The sequence below is a fragment of the Palaemon carinicauda genome, chromosome 29 (assembly GCF_036898095.1).
Source record: "Palaemon carinicauda isolate YSFRI2023 chromosome 29, ASM3689809v2, whole genome shotgun sequence".
Lineage (NCBI taxonomy): Eukaryota > Metazoa > Arthropoda > Malacostraca > Decapoda > Palaemonidae > Palaemon > Palaemon carinicauda.
Window position 1 is genome coordinate 74,963,683 of NC_090753.1, and position 19,833 is coordinate 74,983,515.

The 19,833-nt window shown below is 44.0% G+C and overlaps 1 protein-coding gene across 3 annotated transcripts in view; it reads left to right on the top strand.

Annotated features, from left to right (window-relative positions):
• The window catches only part of Nmt (N-myristoyl transferase), a 66,143-nt gene that overhangs the window by 26,878 nt on the left and 19,432 nt on the right, over positions 1-19,833 (top strand). For all 3 annotated transcript variants that reach the window (XM_068352754.1, XM_068352755.1, XM_068352753.1), the window contains exons 3-4: positions 9,619-9,742; positions 13,110-13,240. In XM_068352754.1, coding sequence (XP_068208855.1) covers positions 9,619-9,742; positions 13,110-13,240 — 255 coding nt within the window. The remainder of the gene's footprint in view (positions 1-9,618; positions 9,743-13,109; positions 13,241-19,833) is intronic.

Sequence of the window (19,833 nt, forward strand, 5' to 3'; positions counted from 1 at the left end):
CACTTCTGCTACCTGTGCTCTGATTCTCACGAGAAGAGCACACAGACTGCTGATGGGATAAAGGGTTATTCCCTTCTTTCTCCTTCCTGGACATCCCCTCTTTCTTATTTGGGAAAGAGACGGAAGCGGTGTGTACTTCAGGAACAAGTATTGGTATGTGCTGTTTGTCTCCTACGATCTCTCCCCACGTACATGAGAAAGAAGTGGAATAATTATTATTATTAAATGCTAAGCTACAACCCTAGTTGGAAAAGCAGGATGCTATAAGCCCAGGGGTCCCAACAGAAAAAATAGCTCAGTGAGGGAAGGAAACAAGGAAAAAAAGCTACAACCTTAGTTAGAATAGCAGGATGCTATAAGCCCAGGGGCCCCAACAGAAAAAATAGCCCAGTGAGGGAAGGAAACAAGGAAAAATTTAATATTTTAAAGAATAGTATCAACATTAAAATAAGTATTTCCTATAACTATAACTATGGTCCATGGTCTGGGGGTGATTCACCACAAGGGCAATCAGGATTGGTGACATCCCCATTTCTGAAGTCTATCTCCTGTTTTTCCAATCTTGAATCTTGCTCTATTTAAGGTGATCCACTCCTTTCTGTTAACCCTTTTACCCGCAAAGGACGTACTGGTACGTTTCACAAAACCCATCCCTTTACCCCCATGGACGTACCGGTACGTCCTTGCAAAAAAATGCTATAAAAATTATTTTTTTCATATTTTGGATAATTTTTTGAAAAAATTCAGGCATTTTCCAAGAGAATGAGACCAACCTGACCTCTCTATGGCAAAAATTAAGGCTGTTAGAGCAATTTAAAAAAAATATACTGCAAAATGTGCTGGGGAAAAAATAACCTCTTGGGGGTTAAGGGTTGAAAATTTCCAAAGAGCCTGGGGGTAAAAGGGTTAAGGGACGCAGTACAAGGTAGGTGTTTGCTAGGGTCAGGTAAGTGCTTTGCTAGGGTCAGGTAGTGCTTCATTGGTTCAGTACATTAGTTTGTGATTCGTCTTGTATGTGCACAACATGTTTAACCCTTTTACCCCCAGGCTATTTGGAACTTTCCAACCCTTAACCCCCAGGGGGATTATTTTTTTTCCCAGCACATTTTACAGTATATTTTTTTTTTAAATTGCTCTAACAGCCTTAATTTTTGTCATAGAGAGGTCAGGTTGGTCTCATTCTCTTGGAAAATGCCTGAATTTTCTCAAAAAAATTATCAAAAATATGAAAAAAAAAAAAAATTATAGCATTTTTTTGCAAGGACGTACCGGTACGTCCATGGGGGTAAAGGGATGGCTTTTGTGAAACGTACCAGTACGTCCTTTGGGGGTAAAAGGGTTAAAAAGGACTCTTTGATGAAGCAGCCTCATTTTGAAATTCGGACTCTTCTGTCCTTTTCTTATTCCGTGATCAACATTAGAACAATTTGGTGTCCTCTCACCACCTCTTAAGGGCAAGGTGTCCATTCTCTCTATACCATACAAAAATTACTGGGTTTACAAGTGCCATATTTTTGTCTATCATTGTTTCTAGCTTTAGTTCTCAAGATGCTGTTCTTTTTGCACTTTGGGATGACCTCTGTTTATTCTTTTATCGAATGTTTGATCTCTCTTGTATATAATGTACTCTCTGTATTTATAGCTGAAGATGGTTAATTTTTTTTCTTTTCTTGTTTTATATTAGGCCTCTGCAAGTAAGAAATTTAATATGTCTGGGCTTTAACCAAAAAAAAAAAAATCAATCGGTGTTAGATTTTCCTCCCTAATTCATACTACCAGTTACAGGGGCTGTCCAAAATTATCAAGCTGAAAGTATCCATGTAGTACTTCCTTCCTCCTTAGTTACAGGTGTCCCATGTTATAAGTTAATCTCTTGTCACTACACCTTGTCTTGAACAACCCAACCAGTTTTCCATAAGAGAGGCAGTTAAGCTATCACTTGCTGTACAGGTACCGCTCAAAACATTGGTGATCTAAAGCACAAAGTCGCCACGTGGTACAAAGGGAATGTGGTTCCCTGTCAGCCACCAAGAAACCTATTGCACAATTAACACATGAATAAGTTCCAAAGTTTGAGAAGACTTCCCAATTATCTCAAGCTAAATAACACTGAAAAGAACTCTCTTAAATCTGGAATCGCTGAGCAAAAAGAAAAGCATTCGACCTGGAAGCTAGTGATGAGTAGATTATTATTATTATTATTAATTGCTAAGCTACAACTCTAGTTGGAAAAGCAGGATGCTATAAGCCAAGGTTCCCCAACAGGAAAAATAGCCCAGTGAGGAAAGGAAACAAGGAAAAATAAAATATTTTAAGAACAGTAACGACATTAAAATAAATATTCCCTAAATAAACAAAAAATTTACCAAAATAAGAGGAAGAGAAATTAGATAGAATAGTGTGCTTGAGTGTACCCTTAAGCAAGAGAGCTCTAACCCAAGACAGTGGAAGACCATGGTACAGAGGCTATGACACTACCCAAGACTAGAAAACAATGGTTTGATTTTGAAGTATCCTTCTCCTAGAAGAGCTGCTTACCAAGGCTAAAGAGTCTCTTCTACCATTACCAAGAGGAAAGTAGCCACTGAACAATTACAGTGCAGTAGTTAACCCCTTGGGTGAAGAACAATTGTTTGGTAAACTCAGTGTTGTCTGGTGTATGAGGACAGGAGAATCTGTAGAGAATAGGCCTGACTATTTGATGTATGTGTAGGCAAAGGAAAAGAACCGTAACCAAAGAGAAGACTCTAATGTAGTACTGTCTGGTCAGTCAAAGGATTCATAACTCTCTAGCGGTAGTATCTCAACGGGGGCTGGTGCTCTGGCCAACCTGCTACCTTGAAATTAGGTTGTCCAAGCTTTTATGGCCAAATAGGAACAGTATATCATTAGAGGGGTCAAGTTTATTGAAGTGAAGGAAAACGGAAAATTCCAAGCTTTAGAATAGGCACGGATGGTTTGGTTATATTTAAGTATGAGGCCTTGTGAACCTTAGGAGAGTATAAGAAATAATTGATTTTATTATTAAAATTCTATACTTATGTAATATAATATTTTCAATATTAAACTTAGCCGGTGATCATATAAGCTGTCAGCTCTGCTGCCCGACAGAAAAACCTAAGGACAAAATACGCCAGCGATCGCTATACAGGTGGGGGTGTACATCAACTGCGCCATCTGTCGAGCAGGTACTCAAGTACTCCATGTCAACACAGAACCAATTTTCTCTCTGTCGTGCCACTGGCAAGACCTACTAAATACGCTGTTGCTTACTGGATTGATTTTCACAGATTTTGGTGAAGTACTCATTTCTAGTTTTTAGCTTTCGCTTTGCAGAGGTTATCTTCAATACTTCCTTGCATTCTTTGATTGAATTTTGGATTATTTGTTGACGACTTGGATAGATTTTGAATTCCCCCTTTGACTAATTCAAGATGGCTGACCCTTCTCAAGTCCCTAAATACAGGAAGTGTAGTGCTAGGGACTGTTTTAGGCGTCTTCCGAAAGCCTCTATCGATCCTCACACCATTTGTTCCAATTGTCGGGGTAAATCCTGTCAATGGGAAGATCGGTGTGAGGAATGCGTTGGGCTTTCGGAATTCGATTTTGTCGAATTCCTTAAATATTCACGTAGGCTAGAGAGAGATAGAGTCAGGAGGAGTTCATCTCGCTCAGTTGATTTTTCCTCTCCCCATGCCCCACAACCTATTCCTTCCCCTGTAGTGGTTACTCCTGATCCCCCTTCTAGCACTCAACAACCTTCGATGGCAGATATGATGCGTGCCATCCAGGCTCTGGGTGAGAGAGTCGAGTCATTAGCGAGTGACCGCAACCAACTCATGGCAGACGTCAGGGAGTTGAAGGGTAAGAGTGCAGTGGGAAGTGAAGTGAGTGGTAGTGCTGTGAAAAGTGTTAGTGTTGCGCTTGAGGGTGCGTCTGTTCGTGCCTGTCGTCCTCCCAGTCCGTGACCTCTTGCAAGCTCCCAAGCCCAGGGGAGAAGCAATGTCGTACGACCAAAGGGTTCGACAGGCTTTAATCAGCGGACAGACGTTCCCTCCGTGGTTTCGGACGTATCTTGCCAAGATCGCCCCACCCACAAGAAGACGAGAGAGCCCGTTCATTCCTCGTCTGCGGAAGAGGTTTCACGCCAGAAACGATGGACCAAGGTCTCACGGCCTCTCAAACGCAAGGTCCCTTCCGCGCAAGTCCAACGGCCCAGGTGTAGCCACTGGGTCAGTTCGGACTCGCTGCAGTCTTCCGATGACTGCACACCTCCTAAGAGAGGCAAAGTGGTACCGCAACAGGCAGTAACACCGTCTGTTGCCGCACCTACTGCTGTAAACCCTAAGTGGTCTTTGCTACAGTCTATGCAGACACAGTTAGCATCTTTTATGCAGGAGTATCGTGCGGAGAAGGTTGACGCTGCACCCGTTAGCCTACAACCAACCACGGTTGTGCGTACAGTAGACGCTGAGGCTACCTTCTCCCGCACTACGGCTGTGAGAGTTCCACCACCCATGCGCAGTGTACCCTGCCAGCCGCACGTTGACGTTCACAGACGCACGGAACCCTCCGTTGACGTTCGCGAGTTACCACAACAACAGGAGGGTGGAGTTAAGTTGCTTTGTTTTGACGCTGTGCGTCAACCTCCGCAACCCACTGTGGTTACCGCTACTCGCCCGCAGCAGACTAGTCAGTCAGGAGTAGAAGCTTTGCTTCCCCACACAGCTATGGTTGTTGCCAGCTCACAGACTGACCAACAGTTCCATGACGTTGCGTCCAGTGCAGTCACGCATGCACCCGTGCTGCCGGACTCAGCCGACCAGCTGATTCCTACTCCTTTGCCGCTTCCTCTTCAACATTCTGACGATGGACTCTCTGATGATGACGACGCTGCACATCTTGACGACCCGCACACGGACATCGACGAACCCAAGACCACGCCTCCCTCCTTAGACTTAAGGAAAGTGCTTGCACTGTTCAAGGATTTATATCCTGATCAGTTTGTGTCTGCAGCACCACGCTCTCCTCCCTCTGAGTTCGCTTTAGGCACGCAGTCATCCGCACCTGCCTTTACGAAGCTCGTCCTCGCCCGCTCATCCAAGAGAGCTTTAAGAGTGCTGGGAGATTGGTTGCAGTCCAAGAAGCAACTTGGGAAGACAGCTTTCATGTTTCCCCCTGCCAAGCTTGCTTCCAGATCTAGCGTCTGGTATGCCACGGGAGAAGTTCTCGGCTTAGGAGTTCCTGCCTCTGCCCAGGGCGACTTCTCAAGTCTTGTAGACTCTCCCCGCAGGCTGGCCATGAGACGCTCCAAGATTTGTTGGACTCCTTCGGATTTAGACCATCTGATGAAAGGAGTATTCAGAGCGTTCGAAGTTTTTAACTTTTTGGACTGGTGTTTGGGAGCGTTGAGCAGGAAGACCTCCCCTTCTGACAAGGAAACTTCCATGCTCATAATGTCCTGCATGGACAAAGCCATACGGGATGGTTCTAGTGAGCTTGCGGCTTCTTTCGTTTCCGGGGTCCTCAAGAAACGGGAACACCTTTGCTCCTTCTTGTCAGCTGGAGTAACCCCATGTCAAAGATCGGAGCTTATGTTTGCTCCTCTCTCGAAGTGCCTCTTCCCTGAGGAGTTGATCAAGGAGATTGCTGCCTCCTTGATTCAAAAAGACACACATGACCTGGTTGTGTCATCCGCACGCAAAGCCACCCCTTTGCCCTCCGTGTCTAGACCCAGGATGGATACTCCAGCGTCAAGGTTCATTCCGCCCTTTCGTGGCAGAGCCTCCAGCAGAGGAGGTGCTCGTGCCGAAGGTAAACGTGGGAGCAAGAAGAAAGGTTCCAAGTCCTTTAGAGGCAGAGTCTGACTGCCACCTTCTTCAGACAGCAGTGGGAGCCAGGCTCAAGAACTACTGGCAGGCCTGGGAGAACAGGGGCGCAGACGCACAATCTGTGAAGTTACTCAGAGAGGGGTACAAGATTACATTCTTGCGCAAGCCCCCTCTAGCAACAACTCCCATCGACCTCTCTCCCAGGTACAGAGAGGAGGACAAGAGACTAGCTTTGCAGCAAGAGGTGTCTATCTTACTACAAAGGGGAGCGGTAGTCAAAGTCCGGGACCATCAATCCCCGGGTTTCTACAACCGTCTCTTCTTAGTCGTGAAGAAGACAGGAGGGTGGAGACCGGTGCTAGACGTCAGTGCTCTGAATGTCTTTGTCACAAAGCAGACGTTCACCATGGAGACGACAAAGTCGGTTCTAGCATCGGTCAGGAAGGAAGACTGGATGGTCTCTTTAGACCTCAAGGACGCTTACTTTCACGTCCCCATCCACCCAGATTCCCAACCTTTTCTAAGGTTCGTTCACGGGAAGGTTGTATACCAATTTCAAGCCCTGTGCTTTGGCCTAAGCACGGCGCCTCTTGTTTTTACGAAACTGATGAGGAATATTGCCAAATTCCTGCATTTAGCAGACATCAGAGCCTTCCTCTATTTGGACGACTGGCTTCTAAGAGCTTCGTCAAGTCGTCGCTGTCTGGAGAATCTAAAATGGACTCTGGATCTGGCCAAGGAATTGGGTCTCCTGGTCAATATGGAAAAGTCCCAACTCGTCCCATCCCAAACTATAGTGTACCTAGGAATGGAGATTCAGAGTCAAGCTTTTCGGGCTTTTCCGTCGGCCCCCAGAATCAGTCAAGCCCAAGAATGCATCCAGAACATGCTAAAGAAAGACCGGTGTTCAGTCAGACAGTGGATGAGTCTGATAGGGACGCTTTCATCACTGGACCAGTTCATTGCGTTAGGGAGACTGCACCTCCGACCCCTTCAATTTCATCTAGCTGTTCACTGGAGAAAGGACAAGACGCTAGAAGCGGTCTCGATCCCTATTTCCGAGAAGATGAAGTCTTCACTGACTTGGTGGAAGGACAACATTCACCTCAGAGAGGGTCTGCCACTGGCTGTTCAGACCCCCAACCACGTCCTCTTCTCGGACGCATCGGACACGGGCTGGGGTGCGACATTAGACGGTCGGGAATGCTCGGGCACGTGGAACGCGGATCAAAGAACGTTACATATCAACTGCAAGGAGCTACTGGCAGTTCATCTGGCCTTGAGAAGCTTCAAGTCCCTCCTTCTAGGCAAGGTGGTGGAGGTGAACTCCGACAACACCACAGCCTTAGCGTACATCTCCAAGCAAGGAGGGACTCATTCGATGACGTTATACGAGATCGCAAGGGACCTCCTCACCTGGTCAAGAGATCTAAACCTGTCTCTAGTAACGAGGTTCATTCAAGGCAACATGAATGTCATGGCAGACCGCCTCAGCCGGAAGGGTCAAATCATCCCAACAGAATGGACCCTTCACATGAATGTATGCAAGAGACTATGGGCCTTGTGGGGCCAACCTACCATAGATCTATTTGCAACCTCGATGACCAAGAGGCTCCCAATATATTGCTCGCCGATCCCGGACCCAGCAGCAGTTCATATAGATGCCTTTCTTCTGGATTGGTCCCATCTAGACCTTTATGCATTCCCCCCGTTCAAGGTTGTCAACAGAGTACTGCAGAAGTTCGCCTCTCACGAAGGGACAAGGTTGACGTTGGTTGCTCCCCTCTGGCCCGCGAGAGAATGGTTCACCGAGGTACTGCAATGGCTAGTGGACGTTCCCAGAACACTTCCTCTAAGAGTGGACCTTCTGCGTCGGCCACACGTAAAGAAGGTACACCCAAGCCTCCACGCTCTTCGTCTGACTGCCTTCAGACTATCGAAAGACTCTCGAGAGCTAGAGGCTTTTCGAAGGAGGCAGCCAGAGCGATTGCTAGAGCAAGGAGGACATCCACTCTTAAAGTCTACCAGTCGAAGTGGGAAGTCTTCCGAAGCTGGTGCAAGTCGGTATCAGTATCCTCAACCAGTACCTCTGTAACTCAGATAGCTGACTTCCTTTTATACCTAAGGAAGGAAAGATCTCTTTCAGCTCCCACGATCAAGGGTTACAGAAGCATGTTGGCAGCAGTCTTCCGTCACAGAGGCTTAGATCTTTCCAACAACAAAGATCTACAGGACCTCCTTAAGTCTTTTGAGACCTCGAAGGAGCGTCGTTTGGCCACACCAGGTTGGAATTTAGACGTGGTACTAAGATTCCTTATGTCAGAAAGGTTCGAGCCACTACAATCAGCCTCATTTAAAGATCTCACTTTGAAAACTCTTTTCCTCGTCTGCTTAGCTACAGCTAAAAGAGTCAGTGAGATACACGCCTTCAGCAGGAACATCGGATTTTCATCTGAAATGGCTACATGTTCTTTGCAGCTTGGTTTTCTAGCCAAAAACGAACTACCTTCTCGTCCTTGGCCGAAATCGTTCGATATTCCAAGCCTTTCTAATTTGGTTGGAAATGAACTAGAAAGAGTCTTGTGCCCTGTTAGAGCTCTCAAGTTTTATTTAAAACGAACTAAACCTTTACGAGGACAGTCAGAAGCTTTATGGTGTGCTATTAAGAAACCTTCTTTACCCATGTCGAAGAATGCAGTTTCCTATTATATTAGACTGTTGATACGAGAAGCTCATTCCCATCTGAATGAGGAAGACCATGCTTTGCTGAAGGTAAGGACACATGAAGTTAGAGCTGTCGCAACTTCAGTGGCCTTCAAACAAAACAGATCTCTGCAGAGTATAATGGACGCAACCTATTGGAGAAGCAAGTCAGTGTTCGCGTCTTTTTATCTTAAAGATGTCCAGTCTCTTTACGAGAACTGCTACACCCTGGGACCATTCGTAGCAGCGAGTGCAGTAGTGGGTGAGGGCTCAACCACTACATTCCCCTAATTCCATAACCTTTTTAATCTTTCTCTTGAAATGTTTTTTATTGTTGTTTTTGGGTTGTCCGGAAGGCTAAGAAGCCTTTCGCATCCTGGTTGATTTGGCGGGTGGTCAAATTCTTTTCTTGAGAAGTGCCTAGATTAGAGGTTTTGATGAGGTCCTTTAGTATGGGTTGCAACCCTTCATACTTCAGCTCCTAGGAGTCGCTCAGCATCCTATGAGGATCGCGAGGCTCAGTAAGGAAGACGTACTTAAAAAGGCAGAGTAATTGTTCAAGTCGACTTCCTTACCAGGTACTTATTTATTTTATGTTTGTTATTTTGAATAACTGCTAAAATGAAATACAAAATACTTAGCTCATAATAATGTCAACATGTAATGCTGGTCTCTACCCACCCCCCTGGGTGTGAATCAGCTTATATGATCACCGGCTAAGTTTAATATTGAAAAATGTTATTTTTATTAATAAAATAAATTTTTGAATATACTTACCCGGTGATCATATATTAAAGGACCCTCCCTTCCTCTCCAATAGAGACCCAGTGGGCCGAGGAGAAAATTGGTTCTGTGTTGACATGGAGTACTTGAGTACCTGCTCGACAGATGGCGCAGTTGATATACACCCCCACCTGTATAGCGATCGCTGGCGTATTTTGTCCTTAGGTTTTTCTGTCGGGCAGCAGAGCTGACAGCTTATATGATCACCGGGTAAGTATATTCAAAAATTTATTTTATTAATAAAAATAACATTTTTCCCCTAGTGACAACAGCTGCCTGATTAAAGGTATATTTTTTCCAGGCAAGTGGCATAGGTGTTGGAACCCAGGTGCCCCCAATGTTGCCGGAGGTAGAGAGATATATGCGGAAGATGCAGTTCCAGAGAGAATTTCAGTTTTGGAATACTCAACCTGTGCCTAAAATAAGTAAGTCTTGTCAAAATACATCTTCCCCCATAGACATATATTAAAAGATTCAATGGATGAATATAAGTGGACTCATGTTTCTTGTTTACCATTTTTTTTTTCTCACACCTCGGGTTTTACTTGATATTGCCAAAATGAAGTTTTCCCTTTTTTTTGTGGCTTAGCAGTGAGTGACCTCCTGACCTCAGTGGTGGATCATATGGTCTAAATTAAATAAATTGAGGTTTACACTCAAGGCAGTGTAATTGAGGTAACTTGTTGCGATTCCAGGAGCCTGGACTTCATATCCTCCCTTACAGCTAAGATCCAGAAATGATTCACTGCATAAATGTGTTAAAGTACAAAAATAAGTTCAATAACTATTTCTCTATTTGGTGATAATGATCAGTTAAATTAATGTTTTAATGCTTTAAGAATTATATTTTTATTAAGTTGATGAGGTTACATGGAATTGGTGGAAGGTTGTTGCAAGCAGTGAAAAGTTTCTACGAAGGTAGTAAATCGTGTGTTAGAATAGGAAATGAAGTGAACGAATGGTTTCCAGTGAGAGTGGGGCTGAGACAGGGATGAGTGATGTCGCCATGGTTGTTCAATTTGTTTGTTGATGTAGTGGTGAGAGAGGTGAATGCTCGATTGCTTAGTCGAGGATTGAAACTGATAGACGAGAGTGATCATGAATGGGAGGTAAATCGGTTGTTGTTTGCAAATGGTACTGCACTGGTTGTAGACTTAGAAGAGAAGCTTGGTCGATTAGTGACAGAGTTTGGAAAGGTATGTGAGCGAAGGAAGTTGAGAGTTAACGTGGGTAAGAGTAAGGTTATGAGATGCATGAGAAGGGAGGGTGGTGCGAGGTTGAATGTCATGTTGAATGGAAAGTTACCTCAGGAACTAGATCAGTTCAAGTACTTGGGGTCTGTCGTTGCAGCAAATGGTGGAGTGGAAGCAGATATACGTCAGAGTGAGAGTGTGAATGCGAGAAATGAAAGCATGTTTGGATTATAGTGTTCAGGTTTCCCCTGTCCCATTGACCCCTTCAGGCTGAAATTCATCAGTTCGTTACAGCTAGTGAATCTGAAGTATTACAAGATCAGAAGTCAATTTTTTAATTCAGAGAAATTTGAATAGTTAGGGAAAATTTTTTATCTATTTGTCACTGGTGTTGGGTTTGATGATTTCTGGGGCTACTGAAATTCTCTCTTAATTTATGTGATAATAACGTCTTAAGGTATCTGATACTAATTTGTGTGTGAGGCTCCCGTCCCTTGAGTGTATCCGCAAAACAGGACGGGCCTGTAACCCATTCTGAGGATATATCTGTTTCTAAGCTTATTTATGCCAAACTTGGTAGCATTTGGGGTTTTTCTGTCCATTACAGCTACAACTGCCAGTGTAACTCTTGCTGGAAGGGAGTGCTTTAAGGTTAGAACAGGCTGTTTGATCAGTTGGACTTGCATCAAAGAATAAGCCAAGGTATCTTCTTAGAACTGTAAAATCCATATGTCTCGTTGCTGTATTTTTGAATGCTTCAGCATCCAATTTGGTAAGGGACATTTGAAAGTCACATCAATTGGAACTGTCTGGTCTCCAGTAGAGGCTCGGATGCTCATTAGTTGCCTGGAGCTATTAATATCAACAGCATTTATGAATTGCAAGGTTTTTACGTGTTGTAAGAGGCGACAAAGGGACGGGACGAGGGGTTTGGGAACCCCCTCTCCTGTATTTTATACTCCTGTGAGACATCTCATTATTGCAAGAGCACAAATTTCTTTTTTAATAATTGTTGGGCCTTCAAGTCCAAAATGGGGCAGCTAAGAAAAAACAATATTAGTTGAATTTGAGTGTTTTTTTTTTCATAAAATTTTTGTTTAAGAAGAGTTTTGTTTGTTTTTGCTTATTTTCTTGAGCCAGTCTATGCCTCAGTTTTTCTATTCTCCATGGTACTTTGGAAGATGAGTGCATATGTATGTCAACAATGCATTATAGCCATGGTGTTCAAATGTGCTGAGCGGTAAAAGAGATATTGTTTTCTTTTATGCCACCCGTTGACATACTACGGCTAGAGAGTTAGTGGGTCCTTTAACTGGCCAGACAATACTACGTTGGATGCTTTTTTCTGGTTACAGTTCAATTTCCTTTTGCCTACACATACACCAAACAGTCTGGCCTATTCTTTGCATATTCTCCTCTATCCTCATCCACCTGACAACACTGAGATTGTCAAACAATTCGTATTCACTCAAGGGATTAACTACTGCACTGTAATTGTTCAGTGGCTGCTTTCCTCTCGGTAAGGGTAGAAGAGGCTCTTTAGCTATGGTAAGCAGCTCTTCTAGGAGAAGGACACTCCAAAATCAAACCATTGTTTGCTAGTCTTCGGTAATGCCATAGCCTCTGTACCATGGTCTTTCATTGTCTTGAGGTAGATTTCTCTTGCTTGAGGATATACTTAAGCACACTATTCTTCCATATTTTGCTTCCTCTTGTTTAAGTTTTTACAGTTTTTTATATGAAAGATTTATTGTGATAATGTTGATGTTCTGAGTATGCATTATTTTAATTGTTGGTTACTTCTTCTGTAGTTTGATTATCGTTGCCTTTCCTCACTGTGCAGTTTTCTCTGTTGGAGCCCTTGGGCCTATAGCATCCTGCTTTTCCAACCAGGATTGTAGCTTAGAAAGTAATAATAATGCTAATAATAACTCCCTTCCTAGCAGTGGGGGAATCAGTAAGGAATTCCAGGTGAAGATAATTGAAAACTATCTAATATCTAAAATAACCTTATTTATTCTTTAAGAGAAATCTGTTCCTATTGGTTTGTTTACATGTGAGTCAGTAAAGAGGAGAGCAGCCAGAGCCTTATCACTGGGACTGCAATTCCACACATTCAGGGAGAGTTGATTTTCTTTAACTAAGGTCATTTTTTTCATTCGGTTGAGAAATGATAGCAGATTCCAGATAAGTATTAAAATTATTATATTTTAACCCTTTTACCCCCAGGCTATTTGGAAATTTCCAGCCCTTAACCCCCAGGGGGTTATTATTTTCCCAGCACATTTTGCAGTATATTTTTTTGAAATTGCTCTAACAGCCTTAATTTTTGTCTTAGAGAGGTCAGGTTGGTCTCATTCTCTTGGAAAATACCTGAATTTTTAAAAAAAATTATCAAAAATATGAAAAAAAAAATTTATAGCATTTTTTTGCAAGGACGTACCGGTACGTCCATGAGGGGAAAAGGGATGGGTTTTGTGAAACATACCAGTACGTCCTTTGGGGGTAAAAGGGTTAAAGTATAGGACCTATTTATCAATGATTTTCCTATGATTGCTCTTTTATTGTGTCTGCAGTATATATTTTTTGTCTCTTCCAGCTGAGGACATAGAAGCCAATGTTAATGAAGCCATTGAACCAGCCAAGCCCATTTCAGAAATTAAACAGGAGCCTTATAACCTTCCCGACGGTTTCCAGTGGGATACCCTAGATCTTCTTAATGAAGAAGTCGTAAGTAGATTTCATAGCCTTATAACCATCTTGAAGATTTCTAATGAGAGGCCTTTGATCTTCTTAACGAAGAAGTCGTAAGTAAACTTAGTAGTGTTATAACCTTCTTGACAATTTCCGATGAAAGACCTTCGATCTTCTTAATGAAGAAGTCGTGAGTAAACTTAATAGTGTTATGACCTTCCTGACGGTTTCCAATGAGAGGCCTTTGATCTTCTTAATGAAGAAGTCGTAAGTAAACTTAATAGTGTTATGACCTTCCTGACGGTTTCCAATGAGAGGCCTTTGATCTTCTTAACGAAGAAGTTGTAAGTAAACTTCATAGCCTTATAACCTTCCCGACGGTTTCCAATGGGATACCCTCGATCCTCTTAACGAAGACGTTGTAAGTAAACTTCATATTTGATAGTTCCCTTCCATAGAGTTGAAACAAAATTCTTTTCTGGAATCTTATCATAGCTCTGTTTCATGTTGGTGCTTGTGTTTCTACAAATGTTGTTTACCTCCGCCAACAAAGTTGTGAAAAGATTGTTTTCACCCCTGTTCGTCCGTTTCTTTGTATTTGAAAAACTACAATTTTACTCATTAAGTAGTGAAACTTTCAGGGATTAATTGTTATGTTGAGACGTAGAAGTGATTCAAATTTGAAAGTCTTAGGTCAAAGGTCAAGGTCCAGCAAAAGGTCAACCAAAAAATATGCCTACGGTCTAAATTGATACTGGGAAAGGCAAGCGGGTTTTTTGAGAAATAATCTGCCCAGGCAGAGGTCTGCACTCTCAGAATGCTTTTCTAGTTGGTTGTAGTTTTAAGAATGTTGTTAATACTTGTGTTTCCACAAATGTTATTGGTACTTGTGTTTTACATGAATGTTTTTGGTACTTGTGTATTCCACAAATGTTGTTGGAACTTATGTATTCCACAAATGTTTTTGGAATTGTGTTTTCTACGAATGTTGTTGGAACTTCTGTATTCCATGAATGTTGTTGGTAGCGTAATTGTGTTTTCTACGAATGTTATTGGTACTTATGTTTGTTGAGTGCAAATATAAACCCTCCTCTATTTATAAGGGTATTACTTTTGGCGTAGCTGAAAGACGAGCCAAGATAATTTTAGTAAGGGATAACTACCTCTTCCGCTAGTTAGCGGGTTGGGGTGGGGTAGCCTGGCTACCCCACTCACATATCTTTCAGCTGAGTAACCACTTTGCTTTTTGGGGCTCGGTAGAGTGCGGACATACTGTCGCTCTCTCCCGCATTTGACTTGCCTTGACTAATCTTTCTCCTTTTCTCTTTTCAGATTGTGTGTGACAGGAGTCCCGGTATGCGTACTTGTCCTGGTCCCGAGGGGCGTGCATGTGGTACTTTTATGTCGTCCGTTGAGGCGAACCCTCGCCTGCTATACCTGGCTTGCTGGGGCCATCGGTGTTCTAGGGACGACACATGTGATTAGTGTAGGGAGTGGTCTGCCTCCCAGTAGGAGAGGTTCGGGTGCCGAAAGAAGAAGGCGGCTAAGTGCGATTCTCTGCCTTCGGGGTCTTCCACAAAATCGACGAAATCGTGATTTTCTTCTTGTACCCCCCAACCTCTTTCGGAAACTGCTTCTCCGATGAGCCCTTCCCGGGGAACGGACAAGTAGCAGCGCAGGCTGGTTACTCCAGGTCAACCCTGCCTGATAGGTGATGGTGTTGACTCCCCTTTTGAGTCAGCTCCGTCCCTTCCCCCGGGGAGTGCCTGCTCATTTACCAACATCATGTCTTTTTGGCCATCGCTGGGCGTTGATGGTCCCCTTTCGAAGGAGGTTCTTTTTTAAATCCTTCAATTTGGAGCGGAGAGAAGGCGTTCTTCTCCTTCCTCCGCGGAGGTTGACCCTCCTTCTGTGGGCGCATGCACAGCAGCCCGTTGATCAGACCTGAGTCTGTGTCAGACGCTGAGGATGTTGGTGATCCACCAGGGGCGGTGGCATACTCCGAGGCAGGTTTCCCCTTCGGGGGAACACGTCTCTTGTTCGCGAGAGAAGACCGCCACTGGGCCTCGGCGGTCACGCTTACGCTTCTCATGGGGCATAGGTAGAACACTGCCTTAAGCGAAGTTCTCTTTCGGGAGAACAAACCTTCTCTATTGGGGAGGTAGCTCTCGAGGTGGAGCAGTCTCACCCTTGGGAGGAGTCAGCTTTACATTCTTCGAAGGTTTGTAGGGTGGAGGTATTTGTGACCCCTCTCCATTCCAGATGTTCTCCTCCTAGGGCTTTGAGGAGACTTTTTTTGAACCTGTGGGTTATGCTCATGTTGGCCCTTCAGGGTCTCATGATCATCACCTTTCGGGTTAGTGTGATCATGAGCCTTTGGGCTCTTATGTTGAAACTTCGGGTTCTCGTGACTGTGAGACCTTCAGGCCTCCATCGCGTTGAACTTTCGGGTTCTCGCAACTTGGAACCTTCGGGGTCCGGTTACGTTGAGCCCTCTGGCTCTCACAATGATGGTTACGCTGAGCCTTCGGGCTCTCTTGCCATCCGTCACGTTGAATCTTTGGATTCTCGTGACAGGGAGGTTTCGGTCTCCTGTTGCGTTGATCCTTCGGGGTCTCACAACCCTGGTTACGCTGAGCCCCCGGGCTCTTGTGCCTCACGTCACATTGAGCTTTCAGGCTTTCGTGACACAAGGTTTCCCGCTGCTTTGACCCTTTGGGATCTTGGAACTCTGGTTACGCTGAGGCTCCCGTTATACTGCTCCCCAGTCCTGGATCCCCAAGCATCTTGCCATACTGCTCCCCAGTCCTGGATCCCCAAGCATCTTTGGCAAGATGCTTGTTAACAACGGTGGGTAAACCTGGACGCGTAAGCGTTTCCCCCGTGCTGTCTTTTGAGAAAAGTCCTCAACCAGGTTCAAGCAAGAAGCAACCTATGACTGATAGCTCCACTATGGCATCATGCAGAGTGGTTCCCAGACCTTCTGCAACTCCTCACGGAGATCCAGAGGGAACTCCTTCTACGGCACGACCTGCACAAACAACCCCATGCCAATATTTACCACAGAACCGTAGCTTTACTTCGTCTTTACGCCTGGAGGCTGTCCAGCACCACCTCACACAGAGAGGCTTTTATGGCAATGTGTTGCGAAAAGAATGGCTGGACACCTCAGACGATCCACAGAGGCAGTCTACCAGGCAAAGCTGTCTGTTTTCGGTGGTTGGTGTTGTGGAAGGGGTATCTCTTCCCTTGATGCCTCTGTTCCAACTATAGAGGAGTTCCTTGTACACTTTGGGAAGAAATGCTTCTCTTGGTTTTGGAAGTCAAAGGCTACCACTCAGCCTTGAGTCTTGCATTTAATCTGAAAGGAGTAGATATTTCCTGTCCGTTGGAACATTCATTACTCATATAGTTACGAGCTTACTTGTCCCCAGTCGGAACTTAGACCTCCTCTTTGGAACGTGGTTCAGGTCCTTGAGTCTCTGAAGGCCCCCCTTACGAACCAATACGGCAGGCTTCAGATCGCTACCTCACGTGGAAAACAAGTGTTCCTGCTCGCTTTGGCCTCGGCCAAGTGAGTTAGCGAATTGCATGGTCTATCTTCAGATGTCTCCCACTCCAGGAGATGGAGAGAAGTAATCCTCAGCTATGTGCTGGACTCTAGGTTTGGTCCATTCTGGATAGAGAGTCTTCGTTTTGTAACCAAAGATCCTGACCAACTGTTACTCTGTCCAGTTAGGAGTCTGAGGTGTTACTTTAAAAGAACGGCAGTAGCTCGCACCCGTATGCAAGCGCTTTTCGGTAGCACGGGGAAGGTCAAGAGGAGGGTCACAAGGAATACCATTTCCTCTTGGAATAGGAAAGTGATTGAGAGAGCTCTCAATCCAGACCCTCCTCCGTCCAAACAACCTAGAGCTCCTGCTGTCAGGGTCATTGCAACGTCCCTGGCGATCAAGAAAACTACTCTGTGGCGCAGGTACTGCAAGCAGCATGTGGAAGCGTCAAACGACCTTCATCGCTTACTACCTGCAAGACATAACCCACGGGCAACATGGAGACTTTTTTCGTCGATCCAGTGGTGGCCGCTCAACAAGTGGTTTAATGCCTCAAGCTCCTTGATGGACAAGTAGCAGAGGGTTGAGGGCTGAAGGCACTGGGGTTAGTCTGTGGTAAATGAGTAAGAATGACTGGCTCCTTTCTTCCTTTCACCTTTCCCCCTCTCTGGGGAAAACAACTACGCAAGCCTCAGCAGAGCTGACTTCACCTCTTTGCAGGTAAAACTCATTTCCCTTGTGCCTCATAAGTACAGTAATAATACTTTGATACGTCCCCAATACCTCTTAGAAGGAGGGTCTTGGGTAAGTCTTAAGAACTCTAGTTTTATACTCGAGTTTCTACGTTAAAGACAAGCCACATTGCTAGTTGCTCTCACACACAAGCTTCTGCGGGCCGCTAGCAGTGTGTTACCCTATACCGCCACTTGATTTTAGCGAGGTTAAGGTTACTACTACTTTCGATCTCAGATCGAAGTAGAGAGAACCCCTGATCATAGCCAAGGCCAGTTGGTGAGGAATTCCTCCCTCCTAAGAGTAAGTCACCTCTATAAATAGCGGAGGATATGTATTTATGCCGGAACAAATGACAAATTTGGAGGTACAGGAATTTGTATTTTTCCTAGCCTACAAACCTGGAGCTATTTATACAAATTGGCTCCCCACCCTGTCCTTCAAGAAGTCCTGCCAGAAAACAAGTGGTTACTCAGCCAAGAAGTGTGAGTGGGTGGGGTAGCCAGGCTACTCTACCACCACTCACTAACTAGCAGATGGGGTAGTTATCCCTCACTAAAATTATCTTGGCTTATCTTTCAGCTCCGCCGAGACTAATACCCCTATAAATATCTCCAGGTTTGTATGCTAGGATAAATACAAATTATTTCCAAATTTGTAATTTTTCAAGAATGTTGTTGGTACTTGTGTTTTTACCAATAATGTTGTTGGCACTTCATACTTGTGTTTCCACCAATGATGATGTTGGCACTTCGTACTTGTTTCCACCAATGATGTTGTTGGCACTTCATACTTGTGTTTCCACCAATAATGTTGTTGGCACTTCATACTTGTGTTTCCACCAATGGTGTTGTTGGCACTTCGTACTTGTGTTTCCACCAATGGTGTTGTTGGCACTTCGTACTCGTGTTTCCACCAATGATGTTGTTGGCTCTTCGTACTTGTGTTTCCACCAATGATGTTGTTGGCACTTCGTACTTGTTTCCACCAATGATGTTGTTGGCACTTCGTACTTATTTCCACCAATGATGTTGGCACTTCGTACTTGTTTCCACCAATGATGTTTGTGGCACTTCGCACTTTTTTCCACCAATGATGTTTGTGGCACTTCGCACTTGTTTCCACCAATGATGTTGTTGGCACTTCGTACTTGTTTCCACCAATGATGTTGTTGGCACTTCATACTTGTGTTTCCACCAATGATGTTGGCACTTCGTACTTGTTTCCACCAATGATGTTTGTGGCACTTCGTACTTGTTTCCACCAATGATGTTGTTGGCACTTCGTACTTGTTTCCACCAATGATGTTGGCACTTCGTACTTGTTTCCACCAATGGTGTTGTTGGCACTTCGTACTTGTTTCCACCAATGATGTTGGCACTTCGTACTTGTTTCCACCAATGATGTTGGCACTTCGTACTTGTTTCCACCAATGATGTTGTTGGCACTTCGTACTTGTTTCCACCAATGATGTTGGCACTTCGTACTTGTTTCCACCAATGATGTTGTTGGCACTTCATACTTGTTTCCACCAATGATGTTGTTGGCACTTCATACTTGTTTCCACCAATGATGTTGTTGGCTCTTCGTACTTGTGTTTCCACCAATGATGTTTGTGGCACTTCGTACTTGTTTCCACCAATGATGTTGGCACTTCGTACTTGTTTCCACCAATGATGTTGTTGGCACTTCGTACTTGTTTCCACCAATGATGTTGGCACTTCGTACTTGTTTCCACCAATGATGTTGTTGGCACTTCATACTTGTTTCCACCAATGATGATGTTGGCACTTCATACTTGTTTCCACCAATGGTGTTGTTGGCACTTCGTACTTGTGTTTCCATAAATATTGTTGGTACTTGTGTTTCCACAAGTACAGTACAGTACTTTTATTAGAGCAGAGTAATAACATGATTTATCCATTGAATCATTCGTAAGTCATTTACTTTTCAAAAGAATAGAAATGCATAATCATTTACAAAGAAATTGGAGAGGCAAAATAATAATATTCAAAGCTGGAGTTTAAAGGCAAGGTCTTATTCTGTATGAAGTGTCTGAGAGGAAGTATTCTGAGGCTTTATTTTGGGATTATTTGCCATACTGTATGTCCAGATATATTTACTCCCTTGCATGTATTTTGCATCCAGTTATTGAAAGTTTTACAAAATATGCAAGATATTATTATTACTACTACCTAAACTACAACCTTATATGGAAAAGTAGGATGCTACAAGCCAAAGTGCTCCAAGAAGGAAAAATAGCCCCTTGGAGAAAGGAAATAAGGAAATCAATGAACTATATATGAGAATGATTGATAAAAAATATAGGATATCTTTTGATCG